Source organism: Bacillus rossius, chromosome 2, assembly GCF_032445375.1.
Source record: "Bacillus rossius redtenbacheri isolate Brsri chromosome 2, Brsri_v3, whole genome shotgun sequence".
NCBI lineage: Eukaryota > Metazoa > Arthropoda > Insecta > Phasmatodea > Bacillidae > Bacillus > Bacillus rossius.
The window spans coordinates 105,802,106-105,820,567 of record NC_086331.1 but is presented as its reverse complement, the minus strand read 5'-3'; the positions used below and the strand labels follow the sequence as shown (position 1 = coordinate 105,820,567).

Genomic DNA, 18,462 nt, shown 5'->3' with positions numbered 1-18,462 from the left:
TAAAATTATCATGCAGTAATAAAGATTTATACCTTGCATTACATGTTTAGGTATTTTACAAACAATGGTAATATTGTACGCGTACCGTAATCCAAGCAATTTGTTAGCATTAACAATGAATTAGATAACGTTTCACACGTGAAACGCTTTATTTTGAATACTTTCACACTTCGTCCAAATCATTCTACAGGTGCCCGGTTAGAAGGAGCGCACGATGGGCCGACATTTTACTGTCGACTACAAGTGTGAAACTAAATGTGAATATAAAAATAATAATCATACAATATCTACTAAGTGACTGTACATGTTACATTCCCATAATGTATTTGTGTCATGATTACCTCATTTCGTATGTAATATATTCTTATTGTAACTTTTTTATCTTGATATTGAATATTTATAGGATTTAGGTATACAACATTAAAATTAAGTTTAGTTTCTGTGCTTACCCAAATAATTTTTAAATGTTGTTATTTAATAATGTAACGCTATTAAAGCTAGGTTTGTGTGTTTTATACATTGAACCTTGTACACTGGATTATTTCTATAAATAAATTACGTCAAATAAAACATAAACTTAAAGACTGACAAGAACACGGGTTTGAAAATATATAATTTAAAATTTTACATGTAATTTACACGGATGCAAACCAAATTATGCAATGAATTTTTATTGCTAAATCCTAGATCCGTTCCGGCTTGTGCCAACTGAAAATACTGTAGACACTCAAGTACAGCATGCCCAATAAAATAATGTCCCAGCTATTAATTTTAATAGTAAGTACTAACTGTAAGAGTTGTAGAGTTTGGTTCTTGGTCACAATTAAAGAGTAACTCAAACTGTTTTAGATAAGCGCATGCGAGAGTATTGCTGTTTTCTCACTTACAGCGCCACCTACGCAAAATGGCGACTCATGAGCGTAAAGTGGTATGTGTTCTGCAATTTGCTAAGAGTGTATCTGTAATTTCAGTTCAACGTGCGTTTAGATTAAAGTTTAATTGTGACCCCCACGTAACAAAAATACCCGCCGGTGGTCACGATGACAGAGCTCTTCTTCGCTGGCCTCCACGTCAGGGTCTCGAGATTGAGTTTTCAAAATTTCCCCAAAACAGACAAAAAATTTCCCCAAAATTATACAGATTTCCCCAAAAATCTTTAACCTACCTTATCTACCTATTCCTTTAAAATATTATTTATTATCAGTGTTGGCCGCTTAAAGGTGTGGTATTATATGTTCAGAGCTGTAAAAATATCGTACGTATCAAGAATCAAAGTATATAAATTAATTATTTTATATATAAATAAAAAAATCGTCTAACCAGAAAAATAAAAAAAAATAAAACCTGCTGCACGGGCGTCACTTTTGATTTTTTTATGATTTTGTTTTTTTTCGTTCTATTGATTTACCGATCACGATGTTTTTTTTACTGTATACGAGAGCTAATTTGTGGTGTAATGACTGACTAAAGTAAAATAACAGCAGCATAATTTTATTTATTAATTTTTGATAATATTGAGTACCTATATACCAACACAAAATATACATTTTCTCTGTCATAAATATTACAGTAGATTGACCTATTATAGTAAAAAGATTGTGTTACATAGTACAATTAACGAATGAAATTAAGTGAAATCTACTATACATAACTATTTTACTAATGTAAACACTATATATCATTTATACTGGAATAAAACAACAATAATGTCAGTACAACCATACTTATGCCAAAAGCAACATTACACCGACATCGTTATGATTATTATATACATCCTCTGACTTAAACTTGGCAAGCCTTTTAGTGCTTAGCTCAAATTTATTACAGCCTTCGTTTCTCAAACTGTACCGCACTCTAATTATGTGATCTGCTGTGCTTGTATGCATTCTATTTCTCAATTTGTTTTTCACCACATTCATTATGGAGAATGCTCTCTCCACACTAGCATTCGAGAACACCAATACCTATCAACTTATTCAAATCAAGGCCATCTGTAGCTAGCTGCTTTTTAAATGCATTCAATAAAGTGAGTGTTTAAAAAACTAAACATGTTTTGTTTGAAAAAAGGATTAGAGATGGCATTAGAAGTAATACTAGGCAGGCAGATTAAATACTTCCCCATTTTTCCCCGTTACCGAAATATTTTTCCCCAAAAATTTCCCCAAGGATCTAGTTTCCCCAAAATTTCCCCCCAAAAATTAATTTTCCCCAATATGGGGAAAAAACCCAATCTGGAGACAATACGTTCACCTGACATAACGCCATGCGATTTTTTTTGCTTTCGAGCTTCTACGTTCCGCCGCTACCCAATGATTTGCCAGAGTTGAGGCACATCATTGAAGAGGCCATTGCTTCCATTAGGCCTACTTCGAACTTGTTAACCAAAGAGTGGGAAGAATTGAACTTTAGGTTGGATGTGTGTCGTGTAACTAAAGGTGCATACATTGAAAAACTAGGTTAGTTTACCTTCAATTCATTGTATGATTTTGTAGCGGCGTGCTAATTGGAAGCCGCCCCACAACACAACCTGCGGACGAATGGGTCCCATTTTGGTAGGGGAGGATGCAAGAGGACGGGTGTGTGCGGGCAGGTGTCCCAAAAGGCAGTGAACACCAGAATCAGAAAAACAGAAATGGCGAAAATTACTTTATATTTTTACTATCAATAAGGCTGATGCAACCACACAGCAAGAGTAACAGTCGGGGAACCCACATAAAGTTCCTTTTTTTCGCTAGCGTACATATGAGTTTACAATAATCTTTGCAGTCAATTGACATGGGGTACAAGCAAATTTAAATATAAGTTTATCTCTGTTATCAATTAATAATGGGGACAAGCAAAATTAACGTCCTCATATGATATGAAAATCGCCAAAAATCAGCTCTACAATAGGCGGATGTAATACCCAAAAACATATAATAAAAACAATACAAAGAAACATTCTAAACTATGTAAATATTCTAAACTAAACTGTTATAATATACCGCTGAAACAGGCACATTCTTTTATGGACATCCTGCACTTTGTAGCACCGCCCTGTTGACTCGGGCAGACGAGTGCAGTCGCGAGCTACCAGCTTCCAGTGTGAGGTGCCTGGGTTCAAGTCCCGAGTAGCTTACTTTTGAGAACATTCCTTCGCTGGCTCCACGACAGGGCGTCCTCCTGCATACTGCGGAAGGCAGGGTGGAAACACGGCAGTCTCTCTCTGCCACGAGAACCCCAGGGGCGCCACGGCTCTCACACAGTTGAAAAAATTTATACGGTACAAGAATTGTTTTTGTAAAAATACAAGAAAAATGCTGAAAATTCTACTGCATATTTCTAGGGGAAATACAAATAAAATTATATATGTGTATATATATATATATATATATATATATATATATATATATATATACAAAAACAGGATAACTTGTAAGAACCTCAGTAGGTAACTGCTCCCTGATGATGGCGACTGCAATGTAACCGAAACGTCGGTGAATTATTCGCCAAGGACGCGGCTACAACCCAGAAGCCAAGCTACTGTAAAACAATGGCCGTGAAAGCCTGCGAGCATTATCATATACAAAGGTGTTTGTATGGTCTCAGTAACTGTAATCAGCCAGGAACTGGAACAGTGGAACATGTTATTTGAAATGAACTGCTCAAGCCACCGCAGTCAATGCTCTGCAATGTCGCACGTCCCAGAAGGGTCGATCCTGGGGTGTACCTTACGTCCAGCGAGCGGCCCTCTTGGCGACAATCGAAAAGTCGATTTTCCCTTACAACTATTTATTTCTCAGTTTACTATAGGAATATATGCCACTAAACTTTACATTATTTCGGTACATACAATTTGCAAAAGAATAATAGTACATCCCTTTGTAACTACACCTACTGAGTCCATGGAGCCAACATGGTTATATGCTGGGCTTGGCTGGCGACAAGCACAAATAATTACTTTAAAATATTGTCTGGATCGTAATAAATATTAAGTGCAATCTAACGGCAGTGGGCGCAATTTCTCGAGTCTACTGACCATGACACGAGCGCTTACAGAGGTTCTGCATTAATACAAAAATAACTTTCGTAATATTGCTGTAACTTTTCTTGCAAATGTACAAAAGACAAAGTTTTTGTACTTATTTTACAACAAAAAAAAAAATACTTCTTTTCCAATTACTGTGCACCACCGCGGTGATACCCGGAACCACTCTTCATTACTGTCACGTGTCCGTGTATCCATTGGCATATGGCATGTCCGAAAGTCCGCGCGCGCGTACCAACTAGTGCACCAACTCTTTACTTTTCGCCAGCAGGTTTAATAGCCACGACCAAACACGAGCGCCACACAATGTTTTACGTGAGAGCACAGATCACTACTTCTGAGAACTGTACCTAGTGCGCTATAGGAGCACATCTGCTGGGTGCAGATTCGGCAAAGTATTCGAACTTGTTAAATTTTACCTAGCCTTTCAAAATAAATAAATACGTTTTGACGATTTTGAGAGCTAAATGAAATAAAACAAATATTTCTAAAATAATTTAAAATCTTATCATGCGTAAGCCAAGAGCGTTGTCACTGAACATAAAAATTTTCACTTCTTTAATGCATTTTATTCTCCTTACCGATACCGCATAAAAACAATTTAAAATGTATCATTAGCAGCTAGTTGCGCGAAAAGTATGCAATGGTGAAAGTGAAGTCTATCAAAGTCTTCAAGTTGATCAGTGTTTACCGTAAGTAACGGGACAAGCCCAATTAAAGGTGGCGCGCTGGCCTTCAAAATGGCGGCGGCGTGTTCAGACGCCGGAATCAGCGCTGCTTGGCCTCGGTTCTCTGGCCACGAGGGCCTGCCAAAACATGTTCAATAACCAATTAGTAGAGACCTGCGAAATTCGCGGTTTCGATGGCCTTCAGGATAGACTGCACATACCCCTGTACACTCGGACAAATAACGCAATTTCATTGGCTGCCGACTTGTAAGTCGTCTCAGCTGGTTTGTCTGTGATTCGATCATTCTTTGGTTGAGGGTTTATAACTGTTTGAGATTCGTCCAGATGAACAGTAAGCCAATAGCAAAATTATCTAAGAGGTATGTGTGTTTGAATTCTAGCATATCACCGAATGAATTCGCGAATTTTGCAGGTCTCTACCAATAAGTGTGCAAGTGCAGCCAGGCTGTGCGCTGATTGGTCTGCACGCCTCGTCTGCAGCGGGTCCCACAGACACGGCCGCTCACAACTGCGCACTGCAGGGGACTCGAAGGAAACCAGCTGCGTGTCAGAACTATGCAGCCTTGTTTGGGATTCCTGGTTGGCTGGGTTTACTTCGGGCGCATGTCTACTGCAGCACACCAATCATAGACGTCCAGTGCGGAAGCAAACGCGTCCTGAACGGCCCGGCGAATCGGGGGAATGGCCTCTCTTGCAGAAACCGCCAATTTCGAGTGAACTAGCGCAGGCATACCATATAGCAGTCTAACGAGCAATCTGATTTTTTTTTTTTCGCGAAAAATGCATGCTCCTAGCCACACTGTGAAATTATTTTTTTTGTACTTTTTACAAGGAAAATCCTTGGATAACCAGTTGCCAACCATATCACTGGTAAAACTGCAAGGCAGATCTTTGTAAAATTGCAAAAAAGCACAAAGAACTGTCTTGCAATTTTACAAGTGAAATAACGTGGGCGTAAAAAGACGCGCAAGTGATGATAATTACGAATATACACACGATATTACAGTAAGTGAATATCTGTTGAAAATATTTGTGGTAGAACAAAAAATTAAAAAATGGCATAGAGTTAAAAGTTTATAAGTAGTAATGTCGAGGGAACGGGAAACAAAAGAAGGAAAAACGGCGCTTGAGACCGAGTCACGAGTGTGCCACGGGCTTGCTAGGCGATGACTTGATATAAGTTTTTGGACATACGCCATTGCTAAGCTCTTTTTTTCTGTAGAAGAAAACTAAAAAATAAAAATACCCAAAAGACCGAAAACACAAATTAAGCAAAAAATTGCTGTTGTCAACAGGATATAAACACCACAAAATATTCCGTAACAGGAATATGGTCAACAAACAAAGAAAAACAAAGAAAAATGTACTAAGAAAACGAAAAAAAATCCAAATGATGACGACACAAAAATATTGAACCTTTTTCTACAGAAAAAGAGCTTATCAATGGCGTATGTCCAAAAACTTACATCAAGTCATGCACTCCCATTGCACAAATCTTTCAAAGATAATATTGCCAGGCGATATCTGACAGCTTCCACGGAGATCCAGTTGTCCGGAAGTACGAGGCATCCCTCGTGTATCTGAGGAGCAGCACGAGTAGGTACTTCCAAAAGCCCACCCCATTGAGCCACCGTGCTCGAGTGTTTGCAGAGAAGTTAGTGTGTTTCGTCACGGCACGCCTGCAAGGAACGTGCTCGTATCTTGGTGGCCAGCAGGCCGCGCGGTGAAATATTCGTCCTGGTCGGTCGTAATTGTCGGCTACCACTGACAGATGTGCCGTAAGTGGTCGTTGTTCGGTCGTTCGGCACGTTACCGGAGAAGGCTTCGTGAAGGTTATGGGGCTGGGTTTCACACGGCATGCTGGTTATTTAATTTTCTTGTCATTGCCGTCGTTCAGGGATTTCTCCCGTACGGCACTATTGAAATTTTTTGTGCTTCGTCAAATTTTTTGTCACCGGGTATTTTATGAGTTTTGTCTGATAGCGGTAACAAGTGACGCAAGTGTTTATAATCATGATCCCTTGCATGACGTTCGCTAGTTCTCTCCACTCGCCTGCCACTGAGGCGGAGTTGCCTTGAGCGAATGGGTTTTCTCGGCGTGCTCCTGTTACCCCCACCCACTGTGCTCCATTAGAATCTCGTCATCACTCGTGGGCTCAAATGACACCGATGTCCGACAGACCTAAGATAAACAACAGATCGCCACTAACTTCGCGACAAAACAACGAGTGTGAAACAACTTTAGTGAAAAATCTACAGGACTATACCTTGAAGCCAAGCAGCAGTGTCACAGAAGTGTTCGGCGTTCGAGACGGTGCCTTCGCGTCACCCTTCTGCGCACAGAGGCCCGAGATAAAGGCATCTCCACGATCACATCACACAGAAGAAAAATGTTTGTACTTTGACAAAAGATAACTTTGGAAACCAGTTGTCAAGAAATAATTTGTAGTACCCCAAGAAAAAATATCGTAACTTTGTACAACTCATCGCTGTAGTCGGTTTTGCATAAATTGAATACGTTTTTGGAAACAATAATGATATATTTCTTTTCGCGCTTACGAAAATTGGCGCATAATTTAAAATTTTGATTGATATTTTATACCAGCATACATTATACTAAACCATGGGAACAATTTGACTTTATTTGGTTTTATCGTGCTTATTAATATGCGCAGTTAATGCTGGAAAGCGATGCAGGAAAAGGTTCTCTACTGCAGAAACTGGGACAGCACAGAGCATGAATGCCCGGGAAATAATCTCAATCCAGTAGATTTTTGGAATCGATACATTTGCTTTCATATAAATGTACAAATTTTCAAATATATTAAATTTCCCATGATCATTTCAGTTCCGTTTACAAACAAACGTAGGAGGTACTGCGTCACGAGGTGGGGCGATGCCAGCAGCTGGGCATATGGACAGCTGGGCAGCTGGGCGGATGGGCGGCTGGGCAGCTGGGCAGCTGGGCAGCTGGGCAGCTGGGCAGCTGGGCAGCTGGGCAGCTGGGCGGTTCACCGAGTGTAGCGGGGAAATGAGTGTTTACGAGCCGGCGGTCGCTGCGCAACGGGCCGAAGCTGCAGCCAAATAAGGCGCCAGGGTTTCTGGTTTCCACTGCCGGTTAAGGCGTGAATATATGTGGCATTCCCAATCGTAACTCTGGGTTAAATCTGGCTGGCGAGCCGAACGCTGATTAAGCCACTGGCGTAACAGCAGAAAAATCAGTAATAGCAATAAAAATAACTGGATTATCCATGTCAGCAGCGAGTAAACAGAACTCCTAAGATTAAATTTTAATATTTTAGAACTGCTTCAAACCCCGGAAAGAATAGTGATAGAGCAACAGTCCTGATATCAGTATTTAGCTGTCACTAGGAATTAAGTCCTGATATCGAGTGCTTGTGCAAGTTAAGTACAACCTTTACAGCACAGGAAAATTTGTGAATGTTAAAAAAACACATTCGCTAATTGTGTGAAAATTTGCAAATGAAAACGGTCAGTAAATTTCGAAAGGCTACAACGTCGTTCATTTTTTTTCATTTTACCAAATTCACGATCAGTTAAAAACGTTTCGTTCTAAATAAGTAAAATATTCTCAACAAAACCACTGCTTAAACGGATGGGGCCCATATTTTGCACTGAAACATAACGTGCTCACTTTACGAGCCCACATTCTGCTGTTAAGTTGGAGAAACTCCTCACGTGGCACTTCATTCATTCTCTGCGAGTTTTATTTGTGTCCTGCTCTTGAAAATCACTTGGAGTGATATCGTGAGTTGACGCTCCAATTCCATTTGCGAACGTTAAATTGTTCTTCAAAGGTTGAGTCTGTAAATTCAATAATATGGCTGCAAGTCGAGTGATTGAAATGTGTTACCTCTTCTACTTGGTAACGTAGGTAGTCAATACGCCTACTAGATCGGTACCAGTAACTGTCAGTGAATAAAAGAACCACTTTTACTGGGAAGGGTAATTAGAACCTAGCCTGCAATTTTACTCGCATTGAGAGTTAATTGACTGAGTTTTATTCTCGCTGCTCGCTTGATAATTTACCGTCTCGTTATTTAATTCGCATTGCAAAATAATGTAGGCTAGTACAATCACCGAGTTAATTGACGTGAGTACCGAAAGAGATGGGAACCACTTTTCTTTGAATAAATGAACAATGTGGTGATTTTATTTTGTTATTATTACACGGTGTGAACATGAGACTATAGCATACGGCAACACTTCTAACGAGAAAATAGCTTGTCTTTACACTCTGAGCTACTGCAAACACGCTCACTCGCAATGGCTTTTCTTGCCTTTGTGTAGCTAGTTATTTACTGCAGGGTAATTGAACAGTACTAGTGAGTCCAAATATCGAAAAAATATTGCATTTATTATGTTTCACGTTTTTTAGTGTTATAGAGATAGCCACAAATTCACCTAAAGCGGAGGTGGTAGGTAATACGTGTGAACTTCTGGGTGTCTGGTCTATTAAAATTGATTTATAAGTATTTTTATTACCTACAAACAAATAATTCAAAAGAAAAAATGAGAGCCATATTTCTAACGAGCCGCGCCTAATGTCCTGGCAGACCAGTCGTAAATGGCTTCCCCGGCGAGAACCGAACTGTCACCCACGCACCAACACCTTCCCGAATCTGGCTTCGACCCCCACTCAGCGGACCTAACGAATCTCAGACTTGTCAGCGCTGTGAGATCACCCCAAACAGAACTTGCAAACCTTCAAACTTACCGTTTCAAGAAGCAGACTACTTAGATTTAAAAAAATAATTTATGTGTAGATGAATAGGTTGAAAAAAGGAGTAGATAAGATTTTGCATTTTTTTAAAAATCCAACTAGACTCTTCGTTAGAAAGTGTGCAAACTGCTAAAAAAAAGAAATGTTAATGAAAATCCGTTACAACGATTAGGCTACATCCGAAGTCGTCACGATAATTTCCCAGTCAAATTGCACCAATTTGCAGTAGTTTTCACAGCTAAACATTTATGGTGCCACCATCTCTCTTAAATCCTCTTCCGAGGATCGGTCAGGAAGAGTGTCGTGCACGGGCGAGGGTTGGTCAGCCTGTGCGCCAGAGAGCGCGCGGACAGAACAGTTCTTCCTGCTGGCCCTCGATCCCAACATCGGCCAACCACGAGGCATGACTGCCAATGGGAACTAGGTAAATATTTGATAGTAGCGTCATCTGATACCTGCCGCTATGCAAAGTCACTGTCATTGTTGAGGCAGCTGTTCATGGACTCGCACATGGCGGCGCATTGCTGCGCGTTACTGCGCAGGCGAACGTCAAAGCTGTTAATTACGCGTGAAGTTAAAAAAAAAGCCAAGTCACACGAAGGAAGGCGACGATCCGGGTGTGTTGAAAGTCGTTGCGCTCGGCAGGCAACCCGTCGCCGAACATCTGCCGATCGCAGAGCACGACGTGGCAATGGAGTGATATACGCGGCCCGCGAGAGGCGGGTTGTTATTCCGGAGGAGATTGAAGCCTTACGATAAGCTTTCTGGAGTTCTTTAATGTCAAAAATCGAATCAGGTCGCTGATTCTGGGGGCCGATTGCAGAAGTAAAAGGCCGTCGCGAGCGACAGAGACGGCCTTGGCGTGTAACTACTTTTCTTGTTTTCCATAAATTTTTGACACCCGAATCGCCCTGAAAGAGAAAGCAAAGTGAAAAATTAATGTTTTAACAACACACCGTTGAGCCCGGTAATAGGTGTCAAGGATAACGTACGAGAAACCAGCTTTTGAAGTTTGAGCAATAGCAGATGACTAATAAGAGCACATTCGTGGCTACTAAAATGAGAGCTGGCAACAAATGAAGCTCGGAATGGCGACTAATTTTTTTAATAACATTCTGTGTGCATGCCAACAAATTGTGCCACAAATATGATTCGTCAAAATAAACTGTTACGTTTTCCTTAATAATCAAGTGTTGTAACCCCCCAAACAATTATCTATTCTCATTGAAATATTTTTTCTGACAACACTTCCTTAGAATAATTTTTATACACAAACTGGCATTTCAAAGATTCTGTATTTATACAACAGCTGGCTCTTCAAGGAGCTGTGGTAAGTAAAGGTACGTATATGAACTCCGAGTCGATATTCATGTAGTTCGGAACCAACTTTAATATTACGAGGTGAGACGTTACAGTCTACCTATTCCCGTTACCTTCAAGCTGCGGGAATCGTCACTTATAGGGTAAAGCGAATGTTTAAATCTTCGGACACTTCGCTAGACGATATTTGAATATATGCACTGTCAGCCAATGGACGAGTATGTCGGGAAATAAGATAGCAGGTATCGTGCAAGCCTGGACGCGTTCCCTTCTTCTGGAAATATGAAGTTCTGAATTTATTTCGTAATGCAAAGGTGAAGCTCATAGCTTACTTTTATAACTGCTTCTTTTTGAAATAGTAAAATACAAATCAATTACTCAATATAAAGGTGAGTTAATTGAATTGTATATTTAATTTTTATAACAAATAAAATACGCAGTTTCTAGCTATTCGCGGGCCAACTTATTAGGAGAAAAACTAAACAAATGGAAGGTTTCAGAATATTGACACTTTTTCTTTAGGTCGGGCGTTAATTCTGAAATTAACTAGTTCACTCTGCCGCACGAGATTCTTTAGCTCAAATTGTATTGAAAGTAACATAAAATCACTTAAATTGCAATCATAAATAGTACCTCAAGGGAAACCAATTTTTTCACCAATTTAGCAAACTTCGTTTTTATGTTCATTTCACAAACACCTAAACAATTTTTTCTTCTTCCCTGTATCACACATTTTTTTTACGGAAGCAATAGAAAATGTGATATTATTGTCTATGAAGTTAAATAAATGTTGATAGTAAAATTATGATTAGAGCAAAAATTTTCTCAAGTGCGTTTGTTTTAATAGAAAAGGCATTCAATTGCTCACACAGAACTGAGCCCAGGTTTGTTCCCACCAGCCGATGGCCAGCCAGCAGTCGAGCGCGTTGGGGGCTGGCTAGATCATCTTGTAACGAAAATGTCCCTCGTTACGTCTTGGAACGACAGCAGATCTTGTCAGTCGGGCACGTCTCTACGTTACATTCTTCTTGACGGTGAACCAATCAGTGCCAAGAGACGGCCGTGTTAGGCGAATTCACTAGCTGTTACTGACTTCACTCAATGTAGCCTCTCAGACTTTCCATTTGCTTGGTTACAGCGGGCCTAGTCAAAAAAATGGGCTGCTTTCCTCGCAACTCGCTATCTGAACGTTCAGTTGCGAAACGTTCAAAAGCGAAATTTCGAAGAAATTAATAAATTAATACATATTAATGGTATTCAAAATTTAAAAATAACTTAAAAATAAACCCCAGGCTAGCTCGGGACTACTTCTGCTCTACTCCCTGTGTAAATGAGTATCAAGGCTAGTGACGAAACGCTTAAAATATGCGCGCTATCATAATATGTCTAAAACATTAGTTATTTTAAAAAGACATCGGTCATCGCTGTTCACAAAATGTAATTTAACTTACCAACTGACCGAGTACTCAGACAAGAGGAGTTACTCACCAGGCTAGGCTAAAGTTCAATATGTGTTCAGTCCAGTTGTAATGCACAGCAAGCGCCTACCTAACGAACAGAAAACTGGGGCTCGCCCAGTGTAACCGAGCCACTAGAGTCTCAGCCTAGCTCTCAGCTGGAGCGCACAGCACTCTCCTCTCCAGTGAGCAGGAATTGGGGCTCGCCCAGTGTAGCCGAGCCACTAGAGTCTCAGCCTAGCTCTCAGCTGGAGCGCACAGCACTCTCCTCTCCAGTGAGCAGGAATTGGGGCTCGCCCAGTGTAGCCGAGCCACTAGAGACTCAGCCTAGCTCTCAGCTGGAGCGCACAGCACTCTCCTCTCCAGTGAGCAGGAATTGGGGCTCGCCCAGTGTAGCCGAGCCACTAGAGACTCAGCCTAGCTCTCAGCTGGAGCGCACAGCACTCTCCTCTCCAGTGAGCAGGAATTGGGGCTCGCCCAGTGTAGCCGAGCCACTAGAGACTCAGCCTAGCTCTCAGCTGGAGCGCACAGCACTCTCCTCTCCAGTGAGCAGGAATTGGGGCTCGCCCAGTGTAGCCGAGCCACTAGAGACTCAGCCTAGCTCTCAGCTGGAGTGCACAGCACTCTCCTCTCCAGTGAGCAGGAATTGGGGCTCGCCCAGTGTAGCCGAGCCACTAGAGTCTCAGCCTAGCTCTCAGCTGGAGCGCACAGCACTCTCCTCTCCAGTGAGCAGGAATTGGGGCTCGCCCAGTGTAGCCGAGCCACTAGAGACTCAGCCTAGCTCTCAGCTGGAGCGCACAGCACTCTCCTCTCCAGTGAGCAGGAATTGGGGCTCGCCCAGTGTAGCCGAGCCACTAGAGTCTCAGCCTAGCTCTCAGCTGGAGCGCACAGCACTCTCCTCTCCAGTGAGCAGGAATTGGGGCTCGCCCAGTGTAGCCGAGCCACTAGAGACTCAGCCTAGCTCTCAGCTGGAGTGCACAGCACTCTCCTCTCCAGTGAGCAGGAATTGGGGCTCGCCCAGTGTAGCCGAGCCACTAGAGTCTCAGCCTAGCTCTCAGCTGGAGCGCACAGCACTCTCCTCTCCAGTGAGCAGGAATTGGGTCTCGCCCAGTGTAGCCGAGCCACTAGAGACTCAGCCTAGCTCTCAGCTGGAGTGCACTGCAGGCTCCTCTCCAGTGAGCAGGAATTGGGGCTCGCCCAGTGTAGCCGAGCCACTAGAGTCTCAGCCTAGCTCTCAGCTGGAGCGCACAGCACTCTCCTCTCCAGTGAGCAGGAATTGGGGCTCGCCCAGTGTAGCCGAGCCACTAGAGTCTCAGCCTAGCTCTCAGCTGGAGCGCACAGCACTCTCCTCTCCAGTGAGCAGGAATTGGGTCTCGCCCAGTGTAGCCGAGCCACTAGAGTCTCAGCCTAGCTCTCAGCTGGAGCGCACAGCACTCTCCTCTCCAGTGAGCAGGAATTGGGGCTCGCCCAGTGTAGCCGAGCCACTAGAGTCTCAGCTTAGCTCTCAGCTGGAGCGCACTGCAGGCTCCTCTCCAGTGAGCAGGAATTGGGGCTCGCCCAGTGTAGCCGAGCCACTAGAGTCTCAGCCTAGCTCTCAGCTGGAGCGCACTGCAGGCTCCTCTCCAGTGAGCAGGAATTGGGGCTCGCCAAGTGTAGCCGAGCCACTAGAGTCTCAGCCTAGCTCTCAGCTGGAGCGCACTGCAGGCTCCTCTCCAGTGAGCAGGAATTGGGGCTCGCCCAGTGTAGCCGAGCCACTAGAGTCTCAGCCTAGCTCTCAGCTGGAGCGCACTGCAGGCTCGTCTCCAGTGAGCAGGAATTGGGGCTCGCCCAGTGTAGCCGAGCCACTAGAGTCTCAGCCTAGCTCTCAGCTGGAGCGCACTGCAGGCTCCTCTCCAGTGAGCAGGAATTGGGGCTCGCCCAGTGTAGCCAAGCCACTAGAGTCTCAGCCTAGCTCTCAGCTGGAGCGCACAGCACTCTCCTCTCCAGTGAGCAGGAATTGGGGCTCGCCCAGTGTAGCCGAGCCACTAGAGTCTCAGCCTAGCTCTCAGCTGGAGCGCACAGCACTCTCCTCTCCAGTGAGCAGGAATTGGGGCTCGCCCAGTGTAGCCGAGCCACTAGAGACTCAGCCTAGCTCTCAGCTGGAGCGCACTGCAGGCTCCTCTCCAGTGAGCAGGAATTGGGGCTCGCCCAGTGTAGCCGAGCCACTAGAGTCTCAGCCTAGCTCTCAGCTGGAGCGCACTGCAGGCTCCTCTCAAACGAGCAGCACGCTGGGACTCAATCAGTGTAGTCAAGCCTCTAGGATTCCGGCCTGGCTCTCAGCTGGAGTGACGCGAATCCAAGGACCTCCGAGGTGAAGGAAGCCATGTTTACATGGCTGGATATTGGTTTCTTTCCCGCTTCCTCACCAGAGTGTTCTGATTGTAAAGGAATGGTTGATATATCTGTAGTATCTGCTGCCATGTCCTGGACCAGCCTACGGTACTTCCAGCAGTGACCCCATATCCTACCCACTCTCGGGAATTGTTGACAAAGTTCCATGCAAGTCACTTTGGGCATTCCCGGAATGGTCAGTGGGAAGGTTTTAATACAAAGCAGTTTGGAAACGCCTATTATAGATATTTATAAGAGTTTTAAAAATATTGACAACTATTTTCATGTTCAACGTGAATATTTAAAAATGGTTTGACATCTTCCAGTTTCATCTGTTGACAAATAACTTTCAACAAACTGTCATCGAAATACCATGTTTCTTATAGCATTTTTTCTGTAAACTGCCTTGGAGTACATGTAGGCCTACTATATTTTCAAAATAAACCTTAATTTTATTGAGACCAATACTTTGACACATTTCTCGTAGCAGCCACAATATTTAAAAAAAAATACATATTTTATTATTCCTTCAAAACCAGTGCTGATATTATTTTCGTTTGAATAAAATGATACTTGTTAAGTTAGTGAATATTTTTTTACAGTAACTAATTAACAAGTTTGATTTTAGACATGGTCTAGATAGAAAAAAAATTATTTGTTACATTCTACTAATTATGTAAGCGTAAATAGGAACGTGTTGATTTATTACCTTTTTGAATTTGTTTATAATGCCAACCATTTTTATGTATTATTTTTTATTATTTATTTTGGTTTACATTGACACTGGTTTATGTTAACCAAGGGTTTCCTGGTTATTTTTATAAACCCTTTGTTCTTAACCTAGCTTGACCTACGTAGTAATATAATGAGAAAATTACGACCCTGGGACTGAACTAAATATATTTGCTATATATTTCGGAACTTCTAATGTTCAATCAAATGTATGTTGTAAAGGAGAATTCTGACATATTCAAACTTTAATGAGCACATTGCCAAAATATAAAACTTTTACAAGAGTTTAGTTCGTATGTATTCAGATTAAATGGGTAAGACATATAGTTGGATGTAAACCTCTGTGGGGTTTTTATTTTATGTGCGGACACAGTAAGCCTTAAGGATTATTTAAAAAAAATGTTTTGGTAATTTTTAGAGTTTCTCAAGAACAAATTTGTTTCGTAATGTATTCTAAATTAATGAATACACAATTCACAAACACATATTTAAAAATAGCTTTCTCTCAGAATACTTAGTAAATTGTATGTACCATTTTTGTGTTTGTATAACAATTTCTGCATTCAATGTGCCTAAACGATAGAATGAGTTTTTCGTCATTAGTCATTGAAACACTGATACAGAATATGTGTGAATCTTATATGTATTCTTGATTATAATTACATAATTGATGTGCGACACTATAGTGTATTAATCAGATTTCTCTGTGTGCCAGTCCATCCATCTGTGACAAGCTTCATGTAGGACATATCAAGCTGAAATGAGGCTAGCCTGCTGTTTATTTTACCACAAAAATTTCAAGTTTATAACTAGTGTGTTCCGTTATGTATCGGATGATGAAGTCTACTATGTCACTCTCTCTAGCCAATACGTGTGCAAACGAAACTTTGAATGTCCTTGTACTGAAAGTTTACGGTACTTATATGGACTTGTGTTATGTGTGGAGTGCTACATTTCACTAAAGTAAAATAAAAATTTCCTCGTTATAACAAATAAATATAGATTAAATTTAGAGAAAATATAGCTGCATACAAATTTAATCTTGTCGGGGCAGGAATCGAATCTACCACCAACATAAGTATTATTTTTAAAACTTTTTTCAAGAATCTCTAAAGTCTTACTGTGTGTTTGGCGTATCTCATAAATTTCTTACGTTACACATTTATTAATAATTAAACATTTATAAACAGCTCCCTTCTGCATTGTCAACTGTGAAGATGTTAACCAAGATTGAATGAGAATACCAAAAATAATTACATCATTTAGATATTTTTGTATGAATTTGGAGCGTTTTGTGATATTTTATATACAGACAAATGTGAATGTAGGTTAAACGTTTGTTTGCTGTCACACTGCAGAAGCAAGCAACGTAAGTCATCGAGTTCAGCTTGAACTTAAAAATACTACATCCAGGGAGTGTTATCATGAACTATTAACTTATTTTTATTTAAATGATTTAGTTAACTTTACCAATATCATTGACATACCGCTCTTTGTAGGTTACTGCAGCTGAGTTTTGAAAGTGAATGTACAGAGTTCAGGGCTCGGACATATTTGTCAGGTGGGACTCTGAGCATCACGTGGCATAGATGAAAACATAGGGCCGCTTGCAGAGTCAGGTAAGTAAACTCTAAACGAAAACTTTGCACGACTGCGCAAAACAGCCATAAATGCCTGGTTCTGTGTTTCGTTTCCAGCTTTAGTCAGTATGATAGTGGTTTAGGTTAGTCGGTTCGCGTGTAATCCATTCTTAGTCCTTTTGTGTACCATCGTGTCACTCTGTCATGCGCGGGGCTGACATCTTCTAGTACTTTACGGTATTTACTGCATTTCAGGTGAAACTTTGCATCCTTTTTTTTTTAATTTTATTTTCTTAAAGGAAGACCAGCAAAAGTGTTGAGTCTTGTTTTCATGCATCATGACTGTATAGTGTTTTTAAGAGTCAAAACGCAGTTCATACACGCCAGGCTCCTCACTGCACGAGAACACAGCAGACTGCGATCCGACATCACGGAAGTGGAACACATCTCGGGTGGGTAGCTTCCCAGGCAAACACGGCACGCGTGTTGTTCCAAACTCGTGCACACATGCGGCAGACGTCACCACAGGAATGTGACTCATGACGTGACACACCGAGCATCGTCACTGACGCTCCTTGAGCAGGCAAGTGGTTCACTAGCAGCCTGACCTGAGTTTTCAAGCAGCTCGCAACAGTAGGTACGCCGTGTCCTTAAACAACTGCAAATCGATGTGAACTCGTCATGCCAACGTATGAGTGTGTATGTATGTCAAGTTAGTAAATATTAATACGTTTGGAAATGCTACGCCTAAAATAAAATATGCAAATACTAAACTAGTTACGCATTTTTGTACAAATTTCATCTCATTGTTTTATTCACAGTATGGCGAAGCAACATAATTTCTTACCATCGCACGTCATAATATGGGCTAAGGTCACGTTCCCTTTTCTCATGACAGCGCCGCAGCTACTGCACAGCAGATAATCATTTATTAGCGCCATTTTACAGTTGGAGATCTCAGTTGTTGAACACTTGCAACAGTGTCGGCAGTAGAGCAATGACGTCTGCTCTGGCCGATGAACTGGTGTTGTTTACATCGCTATTCGGTGTAAAATAAAAGACACTCTTTCACATCGAGAAACATTTCAATCAAATATATTGTTTTAAAAAAACACATGCCAAAATTAAAACTTTGAGAGCAATTAGAAAGCTTTTAATTTTGTTTAAACACAAGGTAGGTTAGTTTGCTATTACTGAGGCCGGAAGTATAGCCTTCGCTCATACGCCAAGGCATAATTCCTCAGCATCCCTCAGCATCTCGGGGTGTACAGGATCTCTGTGATCTCAGCATCAGTCACAGAGCCAACTAGAAACAGAAACAAACATCCCAACCAACACGCAAATTCATTTAAACAATTTTAAGAGCTGAACAATTCCTCCCGCTAGAATGTTAAATCCCCGCCTGCCTGGGAATATGTAGATTGCGCAGTAATAACAAAGCCTTTTGACAACTGCTCAAGATATCCCAGTAGTGTCTGTTTACGAAAAGACCTTAAGAATTCGCTGAGGACAGAAAAGTACTTTTAATTTGAAGATTAAGTTT

At 41.7% G+C, this 18,462-nt stretch overlaps 1 protein-coding gene across 1 annotated transcript in view; it reads left to right on the top strand.

The window, feature by feature from the left end:
- The window catches only part of LOC134528944 (protein piccolo-like), a 46,877-nt gene extending 32,286 nt beyond the window's left edge, over nt 1-14,591 (top strand). Inside the window, exons 2-4 of the mRNA XM_063362612.1 lie at nt 5,129-5,295; nt 7,565-7,736; nt 12,359-14,591. Coding sequence (XP_063218682.1) covers nt 5,129-5,295; nt 7,565-7,736; nt 12,359-14,591 — 2,572 coding nt within the window. The remainder of the gene's footprint in view (nt 1-5,128; nt 5,296-7,564; nt 7,737-12,358) is intronic.
- Nucleotides 14,592-18,462: the final 3,871 nt, after the last annotated feature.